This window comes from Mustela nivalis, assembly GCF_964662115.1.
Source record: "Mustela nivalis genome assembly, chromosome: 18".
Classification (NCBI taxonomy): Eukaryota; Metazoa; Chordata; class Mammalia; order Carnivora; family Mustelidae; genus Mustela; species Mustela nivalis.
The window spans coordinates 27,041,169-27,065,575 of NC_139037.1; the positions used below are offsets into that span (position 1 = coordinate 27,041,169).

The following is a 24,407-nucleotide window of genomic DNA, read 5'->3' on the forward strand; positions in this document are numbered from 1 at the left end:
TGAACGTTGAAGACTTTATGCTTGGTGAAATAAGCCAGTCACAAGAGGACGAATATTGTATTGTTCCACTTCTATAGACAGACAGAAAGTAGAATGGGGGCTGTCAGGGGCCAGTGGGGCGAGGTGACGGGGGTGGTACTCTTCATGGGGACAGAGCTTCAGTCTGGGAAGATGGGAAGGTTCTGGAGGTGGATGGTGGTGACGGGCACACAACCATGTGAATGTACTGAATGTCACTGAAGTGTACATTTAAAAATGGTTAAAATGGTACACTTTATGTCATGTATATTTTACCACCACAAAAACTTGTAAAAAAAATCACTAAGGAAGGTCATATGGAAAAGGAAAAAATGAATGTTTTAAAAAAAAAAGACAAAGCCTTTTTTTTTAATCAAGAGAGAGGTACCTGGCTCCAAGCTCAAGGTCTAGATTGAGGACAGTGATGATGAGTCCTACCACCCACAGATTTTAAGGACACCGTCACACAGGTCACCTGGTGGCTCCTGCATGCCTCCCAGTCCTGAAGAAGGGTCTCTTTCCTCTAGCTCTGCCCAGCCCTGTCATTCATAATAGACAAATGAAAAGTCCCAGAAACCAGTTCTATCAGGGGAGTCTTTCTTTTGTTCGAGGCTTCGGTGGTTAATATGCTTGACGAATTTCAGAGTCTCTCTGTCTCTGTAGACCAGTGCCAAAGAGTTGTTTTCTGGATTCACTGTTAGCAGCTGAAATAAGCAAATACAATGACATCAGAACACAGAACTTCTTCTCAACTCGTTTCCTCAATGATTCACCACTGAACAGATGGTTTTCACATCATGTACTTAGACTGGTGATAGGGGATCTTTTAAAAAAGGTCCTTTACTAGGTGGAGCTATTCCTCTGGCTGTCAAGGCATTTTCCAATGAGCCCCATTCCAAATCATACCCAGAAAGATTTTTACCCAGTGCATTTATTTCTTACTATATTGAAAGATTACTTGGGAATGCACTAGGTAACTCTTAGCTTACATGAAATTTCTCAGTAGGGTAGGAGAAATACTTCCTGATTTTCCTTTGGCATCTTTATTCCTTGCTGAGTACTTTCTATTAGAAATTAGAACCATGGCCAGGCAGACCATTATGTATTTACTGGCTAAAGACATTGGCTAAAGGTCATAAAAATTGGGTCTCTGTAGAATGAAAGCTTCCTCAAGAACTAAAAAGGGCAGTCTGCTGTCAGACGCAACTTACCTCTTCATCTTCACCTTTGGCAATGTAGGAGGTAAATCCACCATATTCTGGCTCCCAGCCTTACAAAGGGAAAATAAACGGCATTCAGAAAGCTCTGACTCCAAGACTGCATCCTCTGCTTCCATCGCTGATCCCATGCTGCTTACAGCTGAGGGATCTGAGAGCTCAGTAGTAACCAACTCTAAGACTTATGAGCTGGAATTTCCATTCAATCCGCATTAAGAACTGAAAACTAAGAATTGAATATAAAATGCGCCTGGAAGGACAATTACATAGAAGAGGTAGATAAGGGGGTTACATGGAGGGAAATTATGGTTTGGTCCATATGCCCCCATACCTTAGTCACAGAAATAAATCCTCTGGGTTGGGAGACTGAAGTTCATGACCCCCAAGATCCCCTCCAACAGGGAGCTTCTGTCACCTGTAATCCTGGCCAAGGCACCTCACTTCTGAATTGGTTGGCTGGAGGGGGTCACCAGGGGACTGCTCCTCTCTTTTTTTTTTTTTTTAAAGATTTTATTTATTTATCCGACAGAGAGAGATCACAAGTAGATGGAGAGGCAGGCAGAGAGTGGGGGGGGGGGGGAAGCAGGCTCCCCGCTGAGCAGAGAGCCCGATGCGGGACTTGATCCCAGGACCCTGAGACCATGACCCGAGCCGAAGGCAGTGGCCCCAACCCACTGAGCCACCCAGGCGCCTGGGACTGCCCCTCTCAAGGGAACAGTTCACTGCTGTCCTTCCTGCCTCTTACCTTCACAGCCACAGTAGAGAAGTAAGTCCAGGGCAAATTCCGTCTTGCTGTTGTCATGGATCAAAGTGTAGTGACCGGTCTTCCAACGCCTCAGTTCCCCCTGGCATGTAGGAACACTTGAGTCTAAGAAGAAACAACAGAAGGCCAGAAAAAACTTAAAATAACTTTGATACAGGGGTACCTGGGTGGCTCAGTCAGTTCAGTCTCTGACTCTTGATCTCAGCTCAGGTGTCAATCTCAGGGTCATGAGTTCAAGCCCCGTGTTGGGTTCCATGCTGGGTGTGGAGCCTACTTAAGAAAATAAGCAACTTTGGGGCGCCTGGGTGGCTCAGTGGGTTAAAGCCTCTGCCTTTGGCTCAGGTCATGATCCCAGGGTCCTGGGATGGAGCCCCGCATTGGGCTCTCTGCTCCGCAGGGAGCCAGCTTCTTCCCCTCTCTCTCTGCCTGCCTTTCTGCCTACTTGTGATCTCTGTCAAATAAATAAATAAAATCTTTAAAAAAAAGAAAAGAAAAGAAAAGAAGCAACTTTGATACAACTGCTAGTTTGGGAGGGAAAAATAAGTAGAATGATCTAGCACTAAAGGGAAACCATTCCCATAAGCCCTCTGACCTACTGCTCCACCAAACCAGCCTTACTGACAGTGACTGTCAGAAATGTATTGTGTACCGTTTGGGGGGAGGGCAGGGAGGGGGACTTGACATTCTATTTCTTTCTTTACAAGAAATTTTAGATGGAATATACATTTTACTGCCAATATAAAAATTATAACATGAATAAATTTATAATTTTAAATAGATTCCCCCTCACCACCTGCTGGCATCTCCTATTACTCATGTTTTATCTTGGTGTGATTCACTTGTTACAACTGGCAAAACAATACTGATACTTTATTATTGACTAAAGTCCATAGTTGACATTAGGGTCCACTCCTTGTGCTGTACATTCTATGGGTCTTGATCACTGCGTAATGTTGAGTCCGTCATCACTGTATCATAGAGAATTGGTTTTAATGCCCTAAAAAACCCCTGTGCTCCACCTAATTCATCCTTCCCTCCCTTCTAATTTCTTCCAACCACTGATTTTACTCTCTCCTTAGTTCTGCCTTTTCCAGAATGTCATAGAGTTGGAATCATACAGGAAGTAGCCTTTTCAGACCAGCTGCTTTCACTCAGCAATATGTACCTAAGGTTCCTCCATGTCTTTCCATGAAGATCAAGCTTGATCGTTTCTTTTTAACTGCATCCTGTTGTGGTTAAAGAAGCTACTTTGTATGATCTATCTATGTTTCTATCTTTAATTTTTTATTTATTTTTTATTTTCCTAAAGATTTTTTTTATTTTTTAAATTTTATTTATTTGTCTGAGAGAGAGTGAGAGCGAGCGAGTACACCAGCAGGCAGAGTGCCAGGCAGAGGCAGAGAGAGAAGCAGGGTCCCTGCTGAGCAAGGAGCCGGATGCAGAACTTGATCCCAGGACCCTGGGATCATGACCTGAGATGAAGGCAGCCACCCGACTGAGCTAACTAGGTGTCCCTAAAGATTTTATTTATTTATTTATTTATAATGATACTAACTTCATTTTTTTTTTAATTTAAAGATTTTATTTATTTATTTGACAGACAGAGATCACAGGTAGGCAGACAGGCAGGCAGAGAGAGAGAGAAAGGGAAGCAGGCTCCCTGCTGAGCAGAAAGCCCGACTCGGGGCTCGATCCCAAGACCCTGGGATCATGACTCGAGCCGAAGGCAGAGGCTTTAACCCACTGAACCACCCACGTGCCCTAAGATTTTGTTTTTAAGTAATTGCTACATCCAACGTGGGGCTTGAACTTAAAACCAGAGATCATACTTGATCTTTGCCAAATGGCCGAGAAGTGATAAAACCAGAGATTACACTACTGATACCTATCTTCTAAAATCTACTGAGACTAAATTTGTGGTCTTTCCTGGAAAATGTCCCATGTTCACTTGAGAATGTATATGCCACTGCTGGGGGGGTATATTGCTCTGGATTATGCTTGTTACGTGTAGCTGGTTTATTGGGTTAAGTCCTCTTAGGAGCTGACTTCTCCCAGCTGCGACTGGAGAACTATCCCGTTTCTCCTTCCAATTCTGTCAGTTTTTGCTTCATGTATTTTCAGTCTGTCATCAAGTACATAAAGATTTGTAAATTATTGTATCTTCCTGCTGTACTGAACTTTAAAAAATAATAGTATGTCCTTCTTTTTCTCTTCTTTTCTGAGTTAAGGTCTGTTTTGTTTGGATGCCTGGCTGGCTCAGGTGGGACAGCAGGCAGCTCTTTTTTTTTTTTAAAGATTTTATTTATTTATTTGACAGAGAGAGCAAGATCACAAGTAGGCAGAGAGGCAGGCAGAGAGAGAGGGGGAAGCAGGCTCCCTGGGGAGCAGAGAGCCTGATGTGGGGCTTGATCCCAGGACCCTGAGATCATGACCTGAGCCAAAGGCAGAGGCTTTAACTCACTGAGCCACCCAGGCGCCCCAGCAAGCAGCTCTTGATCTCAGGGCCATGAAGAGTTCGAGCCCCATGTTGGATGTGGAGCTTTACTTTAAAAAATAATAATAAATAAATAAATACAAAGTCTATTTTGTTTGATATTAGTAGAGCCACTCCTGCTCTCTTCTGGTTACTGTTTGCATGGAACATCTTTCTCCATCCTTTTATTTTCAATCTGTTTGCATCTCTGGATCTCAAGTGAGTCTCTTGTAGACAGCAAATAGTTGAATCCCGTGTTCCTGTCTATTCTGCCAATCTCTGTCTTTTGATTGTCATTTGTGTTTAATGTAATTACTAGGAAAGAGGGGCTTGATTCTTTCATTTTGCTATTTGTTTTCTAAATGCCTTGTAGCTTTTTTCATCTCTCATTTCCTATATTACAGTCTTTTGTGTTTAGTTGATTTTTGGTATTGAAATGTTTAAATGCCTTTCTCAGTTTCCTCTATGTATACCCTACAGCTATGTTCTTTGTTGGCACCATGTGGGTTACATTTAACATCCTAAAGTTGAGTTTGTGCCAGCTTAACTTTAATAAAATAGGAAAAGTCTGCTCCTTTATGGCTTTGTCCCCCCCCCCCCCGTTTTCTTTAAGATGATGAACTTTACAAACACCTACTTTTTACATTTACCTCTGTATTCCCAGCTGCTTTGGCCCAGGGCCTTGCATACAGTGGTGGCCCAGTAATAGAATAAAGCATCCTTAGGCTGCCTGAACAGATTTTTTCCAAGTTCCAGGTTCCCATGAAAATGAAACCAAAAAGGAATAGAGGTTAATAGATACTTTTTCTTTCTTTCTTTCTTTTTTTTTTTGTTTTTTGTTTTTTGTTTTTAAGGTTTTATTTATTTGACAGAGAGTGAGAGAGCACAAGTAGGGGGAGAGGGAAAAGCAGGCTGCTCACTGAGCAGGGAGCCTGATGCAGGGATTGATGCCAAGACCCTGCGATCATGACTTGAGCCAAAGGCAGGAGCTTAGCCAAATGAACCACCCAGAAGCCCCAAGAGATACTTTTTAAAAAAGCCTGTGAGGCCCCACTGATCTTCACTTGATTCCTTTCAGGGTCCAGGTATAGATGTCAGTATCAATTATCAAGGAAAGCTAACTTTATCTTAAAGAAAGGCTATCCTGTGTAGTGAATAGCACAGAAAAAGCCACCTGGCTCTGGTTGTTCTAAATCTGTGGTGGCCAAAGTGACAGGTCAGTCAGTCTGGGAGGCCACAGAATTTGTGTTATGTGGTTCTTGTGTCACACTGTTGGCTTTGTGTCCTTGGGCATCCACCTCTCTTGTCTTTGCTCTTCTAACTGCAACAGGGCAGGGGTCTTCTTCAGAAGTCAGAGTGGAAGTAGGGAGAGTACAACTTAGGAGAGGAATCGGGCAGCAGATTTTCTCGTCTGATTTAGTAGGTGCCAAACGGTATATGCTCAGTTGGTAGCCGCTTATCTCTAGGTGCCAAAATTCCCACAGAAGCCTTACCTCTTAAATGTCCTATTTTCTCTGTTTGATCTTGTCTGTAAAGACTTCCTCTACTTTTTTTTTTTAAGCCTATTTTTTTTTTTTTTTTAACTAATCTCCACACCCAATGTTGGGCTCAAGTTCATGACCCTGAGATCAAGAGTTGCACGTTCTTCCGTCTGAGCCACCCAGGTGCCCTTAGACTTCTCTACTTCTAATAATTTCCTTCTACCTATCTGCCCAAATTCAAGCATGTTTTTATAAGCAAGTTTAGGGTATTATTGGTCCTTGGCAGAAATAAGCTGTGTTCACCTGCCTCTTTTTGATGTTCTTATGTCTTAGAGTAGTTTGGGGGCAAAGCCAGTCCTATTTCTGTCTACTGTTCTTATACTGTTAGCCTAATAAAATGTCTGAGCTGCCTCTCCTACCTAGAATGTTCTTCCCACAGATCCTTTTTGGTACTCAGGTCTGAGCTTGGATGGCAGCTCCCGAGACTGGTTTCTCCGGTTGCCCGGTCACCTAAGAGGCCACTTGGTCCTTCCTCAGCACACATCCTTATTCAGATTTTCTGCAAACACGTTTAATCTCCATCCTCTCCCACTAGAACATAAACTCTGGGAGAGCGGAGGCCTTGTTTGTTCCATCCTCCAGCTCCCAAAACAGGCCCAGCAGATCACAGATGCTCGAGTAACAGTTGAGGGATGAATCGATGACAGAAGAGTGAATGCTTCATGGTAAGTAAGGACGACTCAGAACAATGGCTTACCTTGCTTTGCTTCGTTTTCCTCCGAGTCTGGGTCCGGCTGTTCCTTGCTCTGCTGTCTGTTGTTGCGGAAGGCCGTCCGATGGTTCTCTGGCTCGGAGGAGCTATGGCTTGTCCCTTCTTCAGTGTTATCGGTAGCAGAGGCTCCTTCTCCCTCTTTTTGGTTCTCCACCTCATCTTCGTCTGAAGGGGCCAGGAAGTGAAGTTTCAGGCCTGTGAAGTTGGAGAGCAGCAAGAACAGAGCCTCGGAGCGGAATAATTCCATGCAGTCCTTCAGAATGTCGGGAAGCTTGCTCTCCTCGGCTTTCTCATAAAACCTGGAAAGCAGTGAGGCCAAGCTGGTCAACAAAGCAACACCTGTACAATTACTCATGGAATAAAAGCTGCTCGTTAGTTTTGTACCCTGCTCCCTAGTCCTGGCACGGCCTGCTAAAGCACAGGTGGTTAGAACAGTGAGGTTCTACCAGGGCCTGCTACTGGATGTCCCTGGGAATGAAACATCACCAGGGCCAATGTCCTATTGTTGGCAAATGTCCCATTATTGGAAGTGAAACTTGCAGACAAACAGGCAGATGCTGAACACAAAGGCAAATGTCTCAGTTCTACCTTTTGTTAGGGGGACCTCGGCTGCTCCATTTCACGTCTCCTTTCTCCAGAGCCTCGCAGACCTCTGCAAATTTCTCAGGCTGGAAAATGAGCAAAGAAAGAAGCAGTTAGTGAGTCTCTCTATGATCCCATACTGGCCTTGCGGGTGGGGCCGCTCCGTAGAATCATGTTAGCTAATTCCTAAAAGGTCCAAAGGATGTTCACTCCTTTCGCCCATGGTCCCCCAGGCCTGCTACAGTGCAGCCAGAACAAAGCCACTGGATAAATCCAAAGTATGCTTTAGCCAAGAGACCTGAGTGTCGATCTGGGCTATTTCCTTTAGTGGTCATGTATCTCATGTGAAATCACTAAACCTCTCAGACTCCTGCATTTATAAAATGAAGGTCATAATACAGTCTCTTCAATTTATAAGATGTGGGGAAAAAGAATGAAACTGCTTAACAGTCAATGTCATCACACTAGAACTCTCTGTAGGTCTCACTTTTATGTAATCAGCTTTCTAAATAGAGAAAGCCACGTGTAGAGCAAAAAGCTGATTAATCTATTGAAATCTGCTCCACAAGAGGCATTCTATATGCTTGTTCAATGTGACTTCCCAAGGAGTGTTCTTAAAACAGCAGTCTTTGGGATGCCTGGGTGGCTCAGTGGGTTAAGCCTCTGCCTTTGGCTCAGGTCATGATCTCAGGGTCCTGGGATTGAGCCCTGCATTGGGCTCTCTGCTCGGCAGGGAGCCTGCTTCCCCCTCTCTCTGCCTGCCTCTCTGCCTACTTGTGATCTCTGTCTGTCAAATAAATAAATAAAATCTTAAAACAAAAACAGCAGTCCTATCAGCTATAAAACAGGAAAGAGGATCCCAAAGCCTGGCTTAGGTAAGCTGAATAAAATAGGTTCAAACAAGTTTATATACTCTAATAAATACTTCTCAAGCTCCTTAATATGCTAATGTCAGCTTTAAAATTCTGAGAGGGAGGGACATCAGGGTGGGTCAGTTATTAAGCATCTTCCTTCTGCTCAGGTCATGATCCCAGGGTCCTGGCATTGAGCCCCGCATTGGGCTCCCTGTTTGGGGAGCCTGCTTCTCCCTCTCCCTGCTGCTCCCCCTGCTGTGCTTGCTCTCTCTGTCAAAAAAAAAAAAAAAAAATTCCGAGAGGGAGGGAGATGGGGAGGGGGAGAGAGAGAGAGAGAGGTAGGTAGCATGTGGGGGTGTCTCAACCTTTTTTCTCGTGGAGGAACAGCTCTTGGGGCTGTGCTTCCATGGGATCCAGAGTCAACTGTGAGGCACCACACCAGTGTCTATGATCTCTTTTGGCCCTCACAACAACTCTTCAAGATGAATAAGGCATGTCTTACCCAAGTTTAACTGATGAAGAGCTATAAGCTCTGGGGGATTCAGTGATTTTCTCAGGTTAGTAAAACCACAGAGCCAGGACATGAACATGAAATCTTCTGACTCCTGATGTAGTTCCCTCTCCACTGAAATGTGCTGTGTATCACTGTCAAACATTCATTAATAAGTGTTTTCAGTTAATAATCTATCTTTCACTAAAAGCAATAATAAACTGACAGGAAACCATATTCACCAAATGAATAGGAAGAAAGCTACATACAACTCCCTCTCAGTGTCGAAGCATGCATGCCTGCGTGTGTATGTGTATGTGTGTGTGTGTATGTGTGTGTGTGTGCATGTGTACCATTAAGATTCCAGAAAACTGGGGAATACCCAAATGTGTATGTGTGTGTGTACCATTAAGATTCCAGAAAACTGGGGAACACTCAAGTGCGTGTGTGTGTATACCATTAAGATTCCAGAAAACTCTGTGTGTGTGTGTACACCATTTAAGATTCCAGAAAACTGGGGAATACCCAAGAGACTCTTAGCCCACTAAGCACACAACTGATATCAATGTTAGCTACTAGCATCACTTGTATATTTTATCAACAAGATGATATAAACATTCTAACCAGGAACTAAACAAAAAATCCTTTAGTGAGGCCTGTTTATCCACCCAAGAAGCAAGAAAAACAAAAGCACAAGTTATAACAGTAAGATTTTGTTGATACACTGGTCAGAACGTGCTGGCTTACCTTAAGGAACTCCTTTAGGAGAATTTCAGACCTTTCTTCAAACTCTTCTTGAATTTGAACTTGGTAATCCATGTCCAGATAAGTAGGGTTGATCCAATCATACAAAATTTCATGCTTACAAAGAAGCAGCAGATGCAAAACGTGAATTAACAATTCCTATTGTTTTGTTCTTACATCACTTCGTGCTAGTAAAATATATGCAAAGCCTCACTTTATAATCTTCTCCTTGTTACACATAAAAGTGATGGAAAACTCTGCCTGAGAAAAAGACACTCTCAAAAGTTTACCCAATAAAAGCGAAAGAAACTCCAAGTCCAATTTCATTACCAGGAAAACAAACCATATGGTAAAGCTTCTAAGATAAGAATCCCGACAACAGGCATTTATCCTTACATCTTGTGGGATGTGAGGGCTCCGGGGTATGAGAGGTTCAAAGTAGTTGGGAGGCCGGGTCAGTGAAGGACCATGGAACCAGCCACTTATAGACAAACGCGACTTTTCTTCAGATAGGACTTCAGACACCTGAAAGGACAAGGCCAGCAGCACATGAACATACCCACTGAGGGGGATGATTGCCAGCCAGGATGTGCTCACTTCCGGATCCGTCAGGCCAGATGCACACACAACCTGACCACGGAAGTACAATAGGAAGTGGTCACATTTCGATAATAGGGGACTAAACAGCATGATCCTTAGTACTCTGTGTATTTGTGGTTTATAATCGTTACCTGGTGAAAGGATACTGGAGACACTTCAAAGAAAACCAGTGTGTTCCATGAAGGGATAAGAGACTTGACGATCTGCTTCGGCTGAAAGTGTTCTGCACCAGGAGAGAAGACAACACGAATGCGGTTTCCTTATCAGCAACCACTTTCAGGCCACCTTGTTTCACTTTGACAATTCTCAGATTTCTAAGGGTAACTAGATGTACCCTGCAGATTGCAGGACGCCACCCCCTTCCGTCTGTTTCACTCAGTTCTGCTTGCTGACCACCGTTCGTGCTATGCCATCTGTTATCGCTGAGCGCTAGGATAAGTTTGGAAAGTTTTCGAGAGTCAACATCTGGTGTCAGTCATTAGGAAACCCTGACTTCCTGTCAGACAGACTGGCCCTGGCAGACTGATGGCCCCAGGCAGCTTTCCACATGTTCCCCCTTTCCAGGTTAGTACTCAGGAGTAGGGAATGATTAGTCCTCATGCTCATAATGGACTCCACCTCTGGAGTAATGACTCCAATGTAGAGAGGCGGCTGTCAGGGCTGGTGTCTGCTCGCCCTCCTCAGAGGAGGACACACACTGTGTGTTAAGAGCTCAGAAGTAGCTACTGGTGCTGACGTGCATGGGCTTGTCTTACCATCAACGTCATACAGGTCCAGGGTGCCCCCCAGGCTCCTGTCCCAGGGAGGAACCAGGTAAAGAATGAAGGCGATCCGGCGCCCTTCCAGCTCGTCGTCGTGGCAGAGGAGGGCATCTGCAATCGTGCAACACATGCTCTAATGTCCCCGAGCCAACAAGGAGCAGCCGATACTCTGATCCTGCATTTTTTTTTTCAAAAGATTTTATTTTTTTATTTGACAGACAGAGATCACAAGTTGGCAGAGAAGCAGGCAGAGAGAGAGAGAGGAGGAAGCAAGCTCCCCGCTGAGCAGAGAGCCCGATGCGGGGCTCCATCCCAGGACACTGGGATCACGACCTGAGCCGAAGGCAGAGGCTTTAACGCACTGAGCCACCCAGGCGCCCCTGATCCTGCATTTTAATATCGGTCCATCTGATATCCACCCGCAATGTGAGCTCCTCCAGCCGTAAAATGACACTCATTTCTCCTGTTTTATATCAGAAACATAAAACTGGGAAGATGGAGAAATCTAAAAGCACTGAAGAGCACATATATGCACAGACCCCGGAGATAATCACTATCAATATTTTTGCTCATGTTCTTCCAGTATTTTTCCTACATATGTTTGCTTTTTTAAAAAAAATGGGTACCCTATAGTGGTTGTTTTGTGGCCTTTTTATTGCCTGCCCAGTGTCTGTTCTCATCACTACACATACCTGTCATGGTTTTAATGGCCTATAGTTATGCTACTATATGGACTATGAATTATCTTCTTTCTCCTTTAATTAATTTTCTACTTGCTTTTCCCATTTCTTATCTATTAAGCAAAATGTTTCAGTGAACAAATGAACATCATTGTATGTAGATCTCTTGGTAGCAGTTCCCGTTAATTTCTTGAGCTAAAGCTTCTAAAAGCTGTTAGGTGGGACTGAGCAAGGGAGGCATCCCTGCAGGGCAGGAGAAGGAGGGTTTGTTATGGTGAGCTATGATCGTTCACACATGGAGCAATTGTTTCGATAAAGAAATATCCTGAAGGTGATAGAAGCCATGGTTTTCACTGCTGATGAAGGAAATTACAAATACAGAAATGGAGAAATCTGGGATAATCCTATGGTGTTGAATTGCAACTGTAGGAATCAATGTGAATTGAGTTTCCTATGCATGTAGATATTTACTTAGACCCTACATATTTCTAGACACTGACACACACACGTAAATGCATGTGTGCATATGCACATCTGTATATTCGCTACCTCTTCTCTACTAAAAGGCCTGGGAGCAGTGACACCCCCAACAGCAGAAACACTTAGAGTCCAGATCTTGATTTCTAAGCATCATCTGTCTCTAAAAGCAATCAGGGTTCTTTGGAAGAATGGCTAACTCTCGGTCTAGAGCAAGGGACACATAAGACGAGCCCGGAAAATCTTGTTCTTGTGGGAAGTAAGATATATTATGAATGATGGGGACCCATCAAAAGGACACAGAAATCAGTTTAAAGGGGCTCCCCTTGATCAAATCAAAGGACAAGATGAGCCTCACTTTGATAGAGCAACTGATTATAGCCCATTACATAGTGACCCATAAATCCACACTGATGTAAATAAATATATGAATGAATAAATGGGAAGAGAGAAAGGTTTCCTTTACAGAATGACAACCAATAAATGTAAAGGGAATGGTTTTATTTTTAAAAAATCACCATTTGGCCACCTGCACAGTAATAATTTTGCAAGAAATGCCAGAAGGTGCTAAAGTAAGTGAATCAAAGTTAGAGGAGAAATGGGATATTTACATAATCCTTAAGTATCTCCCCACAAAATTCTGATTTACTTACAGAAAGAAAAAGAACAAGTTTATAGTAGGAAAACCTGACATCAGTTACCACCTTAACTAAATAATCAAAGTTAGTATCACTAGCCTATGACACGTAGAAACCATATACCCCTTGATAAGATGCAGCAAAAAAACCCCACATAATTGATTCTGTAACATTTTTACCCAAAATTCAAGGCTTGAATCTAATCCCGAGGAGGCATCAGACAGATGACCCAAATTGAGGGCAGATTTACAAAATGAGTCCTCTGTAAACCTCTGGAAGCATTTAGATCATGAAAGTCAAGGCAAAACTGAAGAACTGTTCTAGACTGAGGGAGACCAAATCAGGCACGACAGTTCTGCAAGCCCGGAGAGGATCCTTTTGCAATCAAGGACCAAACAGTGGAACTTGAATGGAGCCTGCAGATTAGATGGGAATAATGTATCGATCTTAATTTCCTGATTTTGATGGTTTAATGCCATCATCTAGGAGAATGTCCTTGTTGTAGGAATCACTGAAGAACATGGGGGGCCCGGAGCAGGCCAGCAAACTACTCTCAAGTAAAATGGGAAAAAACTATTTGTACAATGCTTGCCACGTTCCTGTAAGTTTGAAATGATATTCAATTAGAAAGAAAAAAGTTTTTTAAAAAAAATGTAGGACAGGACTTGTCCTGTGTATCACTCAGCCTCAAAAAGTGGTTACCAATGTATACTTCTCCCATTAGACTCTATACTGTATGAGAGTAAACCCACATCAAAATTCCTCTTAGTAAAACAGGGGCGCCTGGGTGGCTCAGTGAGTTAAAGCCTCTGCCTTCGGCTCGGGTCATGATCCCGGGGTCCTGGAATCGAGCCCCGCATCGGGCTCTCTGCTTAGCAGGGAGCCTGTTTCCCCCCTTCTCTCTCTCTGCCTGCCTCTCTGCCTACTTGTGATCTCTGTCTGTCAAATAAATAAATAAAATTTTTAAAAAAAATTTTTACTTAGTAAAATCAAAACACTTTCCCTTTCAGGTGAAAAAGCAAACATGCTTTCAAAAAGACATTTCTATGCTCACAAAGGGAACAAGTGACAATGGAAACCTCTGAAGGGAGAGGGGGACAAGGAGAAGGTGCAGGGCCTGTCAGGGTTTATACTGCATCCTTCTATATTGTTTGAAGATCTTTTCCTTAAAAATATAGTCCTTTCTTACCTTCAAAAGAACAAGAGGAAAAAAAAAAAAAAGAAAAAGGCACTAAGGGATATTTGCTCCCTAGGAAGCCCAAGAGTGGCGTTGACAATACCTCCTCTGAGTTTCCTGATGCTCCATACCAAGTTGGCTAGTGTGTGCCTTGTCAGCATTTTTCTGAAAATGTGGTCAACAGCTTTCATCATATTTCCACCGAAGGGAAAACTGCCTTATAAGGTAGGCGTTTTGGTATTCGAGCCAGGTCAAATCTATTAAGAAGGTCCTAATGCGGGGTGCCTGGGTGGCTCAGTTGTTAAGTGTCTGCCTTTGGCTTGGGTCATGATCCCAGGATCCTGGGATCGAGCCCCACTTCAGGCTCTCTGCTCAGCGGGAGGACTGCTTCTCCCTCTCCCTTCTCCCACTCCCCCTGCTTGTGTTCTCTCTCTCTCTCTGTCACATAAATAAAATCTTAAAAAGAAAAAAAAAAAGAAGGTCCTAATGCTATTGTGGGGGCGTGTCCAAGTCTAGGAATCTGGCACACTGATGGTATCTCACCAATACTATGTAGCTAAAGCCTGTAAGTCCTCCAGACATCAAGGCCTTTATCTCTTACCAGAGAATTCATATTTAGCACAGGACATATCAATAGTTGATTCCAGGTCAATCTTGGAAATGTCAGCAAGCCAAGTCCGGAAATCTTCAAACAGAACTTTCCTAGAAATGTCAACAAAGGTAACTTGTTAGCCACAGCGTTTGGATCTCGGCCACAGCTACTTTTTCCTGGATGCTGTCGTAGCTTCTTTACTTTCAACTTGCACAGTTTAGGACTTGGACCTGAAATAAAGAGAAAGAAATACAAAGCCATCTACTATAATATAGTTTTTCTCTGCTATTCCGTTTCACTTTCTTCCTCTTTGGTTGATAGCATGCCCCATCACGGTAGTACTCTGCCGTCCGTCATAATTCAGCACACTGATGTTCCTTTCCGGGAGTTTTAGACACATTCTGTGGCACTCAATACTACCCCACTGTTTAATGACCACTTGGGTGACACTGTTGCAGATTAAAAACTTCAAGCTGCAATGATGGTACCTTGCTAACTGTGTAGGATCAGAAAACCTTTCATAGAAGTTCTGATGCTAGCACAGTACTAGTAAGAGATGCCGAACATTTCCATTCACCAGCTAACAGGGATCTTTGTAGAGAAATCTCTTTAACCCCATTTATAATTCACTCAGCCAATTGACTTTGAAATTATGTGAATCTTGATGAGTTGAGAACATTTTGAAAGGACTTACATCAGTTCATATGTTGCACACACAGACAATATTTTTTGGACCATCTTAGTCCAGATGTACACAACTGAAAATGCAACTGTGCTGTTCATAATTAAATGTCAAGTCTCCAGGCTGATCTCCTAAGATTTTAATACCAAGTCTTTTTTCTATTCTATACATTACCAAACCAAAAAGTTCTATAAAATACTGTGCGAGGTTGGGCCAACCGGAAATGCCCATGTAACTTAAAAACAGAGCTGCTGACTATATCCATTGTGCCAGCAGAGCAAAATGCTGAACCAGGCTTGAGATGTGGGCGGCGAACATTTCTGCAAAGTCTTGATGCTTTAAGCAACTATTATCAAAGCCTTAAATCCCTCTTTTACTGGTAACATTGGCTTCCTCAAATGTATTCCATAAAAAGCTCCTCCTTTAGTCACTCTGTGAAAGTGTCGCAAGGACAGGATTATTTCCTGTCATTATTCTCATTTGTTAATTGAATTTAGGAGAAATCAAAGAGTATAAACATCACTTTTCTCTTCCAAGGAATCCCGTCTCTCACTCTAGCCGGCTGTGATCCTATGGGTCACAGGATCCATTCCTGTGGGAATGGAAGCTCAGTCCTACAGGAAAGGCTTACCAGAGGCATGCTGTGAACTAAGGAGATAATGCCTTCTAGCGCAATCATCTCTCTTTGGAACAACAATAAAAGGTCAAAATAAATATGAAATATTAGAGATGCAGTTCACACATAAGCAACACTTCAGAATTGGGAAGAAATAACACTCCATGCAGGCTGCCATCATATATCAAAATGTCCCAGAGGATGAAAGAGAATGAGAAAAAAAATGACTTCTGTATAAATGAAAAACAGTTATTACAAAGTAACATCATGCTTCTTGTAGTAAAACCAGGGAGGGAAAAGCCCTCTATTAGTAAAAAGAAACTGTTAAAAAAAAAAAAAAACAATGAAATCCTACAAGCCAGATTTAAACATTCCATTCTTCTGTCTTTTCTTTTGTACACAGATAGCCAAATATATCTCTTTTTAAAAAAATCATTCACATTGGGGCGTCTGGGTGGCTCAGTCATTAAGTGTCTGCCTTTGGCTCAGGTCATGATCCCAGGGTCCTGGGATTGAGCCTGGGATCGAGCCCTACAATGGGCTCCCCGCTCAGTGGAAAGCCTGCTTCTCTCTTTCCCACTCCCCCTGATTGTGTTCCCTCTCTCGTTGTGTCTCTGCCTGTCATATAAATAAATAAAATCTTAAAAAAAATCATTCACATTGTGCATGCAGTTTTAGTGTCTTTTATTTTTTTTAAGGGTTTTATTTACTTGACACACAGAGAGAGCACAAGCAGAAGTGGCAGACAGGAGAGGGAGAAGCAGGTTCTCTGCTGAGCAGAGACCCTGACGTGGGGCTCAGTCCCAGCACCTTGGGATCATGACCTGAGCCAAAGGTAGACACTTAACCAACTAAGCCACCAACATGCTCCCATCTTTTCTCTTGACAAGTGTACTGCATCAACTCTAATATGCTTTCTCTGTAAGAAGAATCATTATTTTGCTATCACTTAAAAAAATGTTGCCAATTAAAACAGGACACAACAGTAATTTGTGAGAAATTGGATCTCAGCAGTGCTAAAATGTGAAAAAAGAAAATGTATCTTAGATTTGGTGAAATTGGGTTTAACTTAACCATTCTCATGTATTAAAATTCACACATGTCATATTCAATGGTTGTAGAGTTTTCTGCTCATGCTTGTATCATTACTTATATATATCTCAATGAGTGGCCATTTAATTTGTATATAATTTTTCATTATTTTGGGGCACCCGAGTGGCTCACTGGGTGTGTCCGCCTCTTGATTTCAGCTCAGGTCATGATCTCAGGGTCATAGGATAGATCAAGCCTGCATCAGGTTCTATACTCAGTAGGGAGTCTAATTGGAAGATTCTTTCTCCCTCTCTCCCTTCCCCTGTCCCAACTAGCATTAGAGCGTGCAATCTCTTTCTCTAAAATGAATAAATCTTTAAAAATTTTTTTTTTTTTTTTTTTTTTTTTTTACTATTCTAAACATTATGACATGCAATCTTGCGAGGAATTTTTTGATCACATCCTTAATTATTTTCTCAGGGTAAATTCTTTTTTTTTTTTTTTAAGATTTTATTTATTTGACAGAGAGAGCTCACAGGTAGACAGAGAGGCAGGCAGAGAGAGAGAGGGGGGGGGGCGGGGAAGCAGGCTCCCTGCTGGGCAGAGAGCCCAATGTGGGGCTTGATCCCAGGACCTGGAGATCATGACCTGAGCCAAAGGCAGCGGCTTAATCCACTGAGCCATCCAGGTGCCCTCAGGGTAAATTCTTATAAGTGGAATGACACTATAAAACGATAAGCATAATTTGAAGAGTTTTGATACATTTTTCAAAACCATCACCTAAGAAAGGGATCTATAATTCTGTCAGCACTGGGGGGTTTTGTTTTGAATATATGCCAACCTAACATGTGAAAAACGGTTTCAGCAGTGTTTCCTTGATTGCTGACAAAGCTGAACATTTTATCACTGAGAAGGTGAGCGCTGGAATCAAATTGACTTGAGTTTGTAGCTTAGTTCCCTCGGTTTTCATCTAGGAAACCTTGAAAAAGTTATGTAATTTCTCAGTCTGTTTTCTCCTCTACAAAATGGGGTAATGACCTAACGCTACATGATGTAACATTTTCCACACCCAAGAAATATGATTAGTTATTTACCTTAAAGCACAGATGTGAGGCTCCCTTCTCTTCTTCAAATCATCAGACTTGATCATAGAAAAAGGAAAAAAAAAAGGTATTTCCTTTATATATTAGAAACACACAGGAATGCAGTTCAGTGCGTATCCTAGTAGTAGAGGATTGTGGTAAAGAGCCTGGACAATGACAAGATGCCTAGGTTTGACCTATGGCCCCTCCATGTGGCAGCTCAGTGATCCGGGCAAGTTACTTAATCCCTCTGGACCTTATTCATGCAAATACTTAAATAGTCATTGACAGAAGTGTTTATTTTCTTTTTGAGGGAGACAACAAACATAAAAAGCTGAAAGTTGGTAAGAAAGAAGGTGACAAAGGCACAGGGTAAAACAGTAGGATATGAGGGACTAGGCGTGCTGAAGTTTGGGATAAGGTCTGCAAGCACAAACATGGTGGCCAGGCGAGATTTCGCTGAGTGAAGCCAAGCCCTGAACAAGGTTAGGAAACATGCCAAGGGAATATCTAGGCAAAGAGGATTCAAGGTCCTGGAGCGCCTGGGTGGCTCAGTCAGTTAAGTGTCCAACTCTTGATTTTAGTCAGGTTGTGATCTCAGGGTTATGAGATCAAGCCTCACGTCAGGCTACCTGCTCAGCATGGAAGCTACTTGAGATTCTCTCTTCCTCTCCCTCTGTTCCTCCCACCCCCCAGCACTCTCTCTCTAAAAATTAAATTACTTAATTAAAAAGAAAAAGAGGATTCAAGGTCCTGAGCATGAAGAAATCCAAAGAGATTGTGGCTGGAGCATAGAGAGTGCGGGGGACAGCAGTCAGCAGTAGGAGGTGAGGCCCAAGAGGCAATGGGACGCCTTAGAGCTCTTCTAAGTATTTTGGCTTTCTGTCAGAGAAATGAAGAACCTTCGGAGGCTTTAAGCAAGGGAGTAATAGGTTTCCATTTACGCTTTTAAAAATTGAGATAAAATGTACTGTTTTAATCATCTGAGTGCTTAATTCAGTGGATTTAATATACTCATGATGTTGTGTGGACCACCACCATCTGATTCCAGAACACTTATCATCCCCACCCCAAAAGGAAACCCTAGAGTCATTAGGCAATCGCTGCACATAGTCTTCTCCCCCAAGGTCCTGGCAACCACTAATCTACTTTCTGACTCTCTATATGGATTTGCCTAGTCAGGACATTACATATAAGTGGAATCCTACAACACGTGGCCTGCGTGTCTAGTTTCTCTTAATACATTCCCAGGGCTCCTCCATGACACAGAAGCATTGCTCTGCCATTCTTATTCCTGGCTGAGTAATATTCCATTGTGTGGCTAGATCACACTCATCTGTCCATTCATCAGGTGATAGACATTTGGGTTCTTTCCACTTTTTTAGATATTATGAATAATCTTCTATGGCCATTGGTGTACTTGTTTTTATGTGCACATATTTTCAATTCTTTTGGGTCCACTGTTATTTGAAAAGAACACAATGGCTGTGATTGTATATGTGGGCAAGAGTGGAAGCAATGAGACTGGCTAATAAACTAATAGAATAATTCTGATGAGAGGATAGGATGCTTTGGACTGGTTGTTGGTAGTTTAAGTGGAAAGAAGTGTTTTTTTCCAGATATTTTTTGTGGAGAGAACCTGCAGAATTTCCTGACAAACTAGGTATGAGGTGAGAGAGGAACAGAAAGTTTTTAGCTTGGGCCACTTAGAAAGATAGAGTTGCCATTCACTGGATGGGTAACTTTGCAGGTGGAGAAGATTTAGGGGGAGAAGAACAGGAGTTTAGTTTTGGGCTTAAGTGTGAGACACTTAACAGATATCCAAGAATAGAGGCAAAGCTTCGGGAGTCCCTGGAAATCTGCCTAGAAGTGGCCTGAGGGCAAAGCCCTAAAGTACTCCATCATTAAGAAGTCAGGTACAAAAGGAAGACTTACCAGAGGAAACCAAGCGCTTACCAGGTAGAAAGAAGACCGAGAGAACATTTCATATACTGAAAGTAAAGAAAATGTCTCCCAGAGAAAGGAGTAACATAGTAGCTCAAATGCGGCTGGAAGGTCAAGTGAAATGAATCCTGTATTTACTAATGTGGAAGTTGTAAGTGACCTTGACAAGTGTAGTTTCGGTGGAGTAGTAGGTAAAAGCCTGATGTAAAGTGGGCTTAACAGAGAATGGGAGTAGTATTTTGAGAAAGCACAGACAACTTATATGGAATTCTACTGTTAAGAAGAGCAGAGGGAAAAAAAAAAAAAAGAAGAAGAGCAGAGGAATGAGGTGAAAGGCAAAGTCAGGTCAAAAGCATTTTTTTCTTAGGAAGAGCTTTCTTTGACATGTCACAAGGAATGATCCAGAAGATAAGGAAAAAAACCAATGTATTCCCCTCATCTGTACAACAGGAATAGTAAGGTACTTCCTTCGTAGGACTGTTATGAGTACTTAGCATGGCATAAAGCATGCACTCGGTAACACTTGCTTTAAAATACCCAGAATATCAGGAAACTCTTACTGACACGCTTGCTTGGGAAGGTTGTAAGATGTCACAGACCCCATTATTATTATTATTATTATTTTTAAAGATTTTATTTATTTATTTGACAGAAAGAGAGAGAGATTACAAGTAGGCAGAGAGGCAGGCAGAGAGAGCGGGGAAGCATGCTCCCCAGTGAGCAGAGAGCCTGATGTGGGGCTTGACCACAGGACCCGGAGATCATGACCTGAACCAAAGGCAGAGGCTTTAACCCACTGAGCCATCCAGGTGCCCCGAGGTTTTAAGATGTCATAGACTCCATTATTAAGGCAATTCATAACACAAGCAAAGAAAAGCAGATATAAGCAAAGTTTGAAGGGATAGGAGACTAAAAATAGGTTTTACATCTACTGTTTTAGGATGAAGAAGTTCAATCCCAACAGCAAAGTAGAATTTTACCAAATATCCATATGATCGAAAGTAATCTTTTTCCCCCTTCTCATTATCCACGCTCCTTTTTATTATTTTGCCACTCATTGATATCAGTTAGAAGTATTTTCATCTACCAGACTGCATCAAGTAAAAACCAGGTTGGTTTCTCTGTTTTAGTAATCAGAGACATATACAGCCCTAAATCAACAGGATAACCTAGTCTTATTGAAGTTGATATAATTACAAAGGCAGACAGCTATGGTTTTTAATGTATATAAAACTTTACTAGGATAAAAGTTTAACTTTCATCAGATTTCCTCACCTAGTAAGAGTCATATCAAGTGTGTATTTAACTTGGTTAATTATATGTGTTAATTAAAGATTGACGGATGGGAGGACACAATCAGCTCTAGTGCAAAAGAATAAAGGCACGAGAGGGAAATCACATTTACTCCCTCATCGCAGATAAAGAGAAACCAAACAGTTTCTAAACCGTTTGGTTTCTCTTTAGAAAGAAATACAAAGAAAACAAAATAATCCTCATCTTTTTCATTTTTATTTTATTCTGTGGTTTTTAACGGCTGATATCCTTGAGATTTTAGGAAGGATTTCCAAGCGTGATATATACCATGTACTAAAAATATATTACCCTCAAACTGGGGAAGCCAATGACCTATATTTCTACAACCAGACTGAGCCCTGTCTTCTGAGAGTAGAAAAACTGGCCTTGATTTTGATATGGTCTTCCCTGCCAAATTAAACTGTCCACCAAAAAAAGAACAGATCTCACTTCCCTTAGTCAGATTGCGATGCACAGTGTATTACAGTATATAAAACTACCTAAAGGCATGAACTCAAAAATGTAAATGGGTATTATTTTCCAACATACAGCTCTCTTCAGCATACCAATCCCCAAAATGTACTTAATCCCTTTTGTTTATAATGTGCTTAACTTACTGGCTTGTTTTATTTCCTGACTATCTGTCCCCATCACTAGCACCTCTCTTAGTTTAAATTTAGAAGCCTTGTACAGGGCAGGAGCTGGCAGGAACTGACAGCCTTCTGTCAGAGGTTCCCATGCAATAATTATAGCACCTAACACACTGTTAATATTCAGTAAGCTTATGTGAAAGAATGAATGCTTTTAGCAATGTCAAGGCAAGAACCTTTCTAGGCAAACCCAATCTAAAATCTCTAGTCTAAAGGTAACAAATGATTCTGTAGATAATGCATTTCTGAGGTGGAAGAGTGAATGTGAAAGGGACATAAATACCTGCTGGAACTTATATAAATCGTTATACTTTTCATGGAAGTCCAAGTTCAAAAGTTCCTTCTGAAGCCCTTCCAAGAAGTTTTGGCTTTGGATGAAGTTTGGTATCACGCAGTGAAGAAAGGGATCCATGTCCATGACAATGGCCTCTGTTGGAAGGAAAACATTACTTATAGCTTTTTCTCCTTTTGTATTTTTTAAAAGATTTTATTTATTTATTTGACGAGAGAGAGAAAGATTACAAGTAGGCAGAGGGGCAAGCAGAGAGAGGAGGAAGCAGGCTCCCCGCTGAGCAGAGAGCCCGATGTGGGGCTCTAGTGCAAAAGAATAAAGGCACGAGAGGGAAATCACATTTACTCCCTCATCGCAGATAAAGAGAAACCAAACAGTTTAGAAACTGTTTGGTTTCTCTTTAGAAAGAAATGGACTCTGAGACCATGACCTGAGCTGAAGGCAGAGACTTAACCCACTGAGCCACCCAGGTGCCCCCTGCTTTGTATTTTTGACCCAAATAGCATGGCACAGGGAATACAAAAGGGAATGTTCACACATTTTCAGAAATGTTTCTAGTACCTAAAGACTTGGGGGAAGAATTATAAGCTCTCCCCCACTTTTTTTTTACCCATTCAATATTACTTTTTAAATATATTCTGCTTAAAATTCTAGTCCTTAGGAGTACAGGTGGTGTCACTAAGTTAAGGTTCCTGTGGTTGTTTGTTTGTTTGTTTGTTTGTCTGTTTTTTAGTTCAGGGATTAGCCACTGAACTGAATATATTTTAGATTCTTTATTCATTTCCCCCCAGCTTAAAGTGAGAGGAGCAAATAAAAAATGAGAATAGAGGAGCACCTTGGTGGCTCAGTTGGCTAGGCACCCAACTCTTGATTTTGGCTCAGGTCATGATCTCAGGTTTGTGAGACAGAGCCCTGTAGTGGTCTCCATACTAGGCTAGGAGTCTGCTTAGAAATCTGTCTCTCCTCTCCCTCTGAGCTTCAACCCCTAAAAAAATGAAAATAGCAATACTGGATGACAAGTTTTTTTCAACCTTGCCTTTTCTTTCTCCAAGTTACTGTTGGAGGAAGTTATAACTCACACTTTTTCTTTCTTTCTTTCTTTTTTAATAAGTCCTTTTTTTTAAGATTATTTATTTATTTGACAGAGATCACAAGTAGACAGAGAGGCAGGCAGAGAGAAAGGAGGAAGCAGGCACCCTGCTGAGCAGAGAGCCCGACTCGGGGCTCGATCCCAGGACCCTGGGATCATAACCTGAGCCGAAGGGAGAGGCTTTAACCCACTGAGCCGCCCAGGCGCCCCCAACGTACACTTTCTTTTCAAATCAGTTCAAGCATAACTCTTCAATGCCTTGATTTCTGTCTCAAAATTTTAGCTACTGCCTCTAATACTCTAAAGATTAGGTAACTCCCTAATATTAATAGTCACCACCACCAACACCGCCATATAGCCCGTGCCAAATACAGTGGAGTTATATACGTGATGTCACTTAATCTCCTCCGCAACCCTGTGGTAGACATTATCGCTCTTTCCATCCTACAGCTGAGGATATCCACAAGTCCCTGCGGGTACAGAGCCTGCCCTTTCCACACTAAGCGATCACTTTCTATGTACCTCCAGACACCCAGGACCCACCCCTTCAAAGCACCTAACAACTAAAACCAAAATCATGGCAAACTCGAGGAGGGAAAGCATGATGCATGAAGCGGAATTCTCATCCTCTAAAGCGATATCTGAAGCTGAGGCAGGAATCGTTTAAGGTGGGTTCCTTCCCTTGCTCAACACTCGTTTACTTCCCTCGGGTCACGTAGTCGACCTATGGGCGTGTAAAAACGAGTAAGCTCGGGTGCCAGCTACCTGACAGCTCATAATACATGCTCTGGCTACACGATTTTGGGAGAGCCAGTCACTGCCCTCGGAAGAACTACAAACTTGCATGCCCCTCTGCTTCCCAACTCTGGGGCCTACGTTTTTTCCTCCTCTCAGATTTCTAAATCCAAGCCGAACTTGGAATAATGGAGGGCAGCCGGAGAGTCCGAGGTGGCCAAAGTCACACCGTCTCCAGGGGCCTCTTCCCTTGTGGCCCCGCTGCCGGGGGGGCTCGGCTCGAGTGGCAGGACTTTCAGAGGCCCCCAGCCAGACCCTGCTCCCCGCTCACAGCACCCGGTTACCGTGACGGAACGGCGTCCTGCGGCTCCAGGCCTCAGACACCTGCTTTTTCAAGGTTTCTTGCGTGACAGCGTCCGAAAACTCAGCTATCACTTCCTTCTTTCCCCTTTTCCCGGTCCGGCCGGGAACAGGCTCAGCTGGCCGTTTCCCATTCATCTTCTTTTAAGCTACAGACCCACGCCGCACTGATTATGCAGCTACTCTCCTAGGCTGACTACAATTCCCAAAATGCCTCCACTCCCGTGTTCCCTAGCGCCGACCAATAGGAAGTACCAAGGTTCAAGAAGGCGGAGCCCATTCCTGGTTTACCAATGGAAGTTCTAGATATTG

The 24,407-nt window shown here is 42.6% G+C and overlaps 1 protein-coding gene across 1 annotated transcript; it reads right to left on the reverse strand.

The window, feature by feature from the left end:
- Positions 1 to 24,319, reverse strand: OGFOD1 (2-oxoglutarate and iron dependent oxygenase domain containing 1). Its single transcript, XM_082712513.1, has 13 exons — positions 24,080 to 24,319; positions 21,902 to 22,047; positions 17,744 to 17,790; positions 14,329 to 14,429; positions 10,750 to 10,866; positions 10,126 to 10,217; positions 9,791 to 9,919; positions 9,398 to 9,511; positions 7,313 to 7,392; positions 6,710 to 7,023; positions 1,981 to 2,103; positions 1,230 to 1,288; positions 1 to 722 (listed from the first exon to the last, which is right to left on the reverse strand). Exons 1-13 carry the CDS (start codon positions 24,231 to 24,233, stop codon positions 561 to 563), a joined length of 1,638 nt encoding a protein of 545 aa, XP_082568639.1. The 5' UTR covers positions 24,234 to 24,319; the 3' UTR covers positions 1 to 560.
- Between the last annotated feature and the right edge of the window lie 88 nt (positions 24,320 to 24,407).

Bases quoted from the DNA above. Each gene is read 5' to 3' on its own strand.
- OGFOD1 (XM_082712513.1), bottom strand. From the start codon at position 24,233: ATGAATGGGAAACGGCCAGCTGAGCCTGTTCCCGGCCGGACCGGGAAA. The intron at 7,393-9,397 runs GTAAGCCAGCAC...CTCATTTTCCAG, and splicing joins TCCTAAAGGAGTTCCTTAAG to CCTGAGAAATTTGCAGAGGT. The intron at 723-1,229 runs GTAAGTTGCGTC...TGCTTATTTCAG, and splicing joins CCAAAGGTGAAGATGAAGAG to CTGCTAACAGTGAATCCAGA.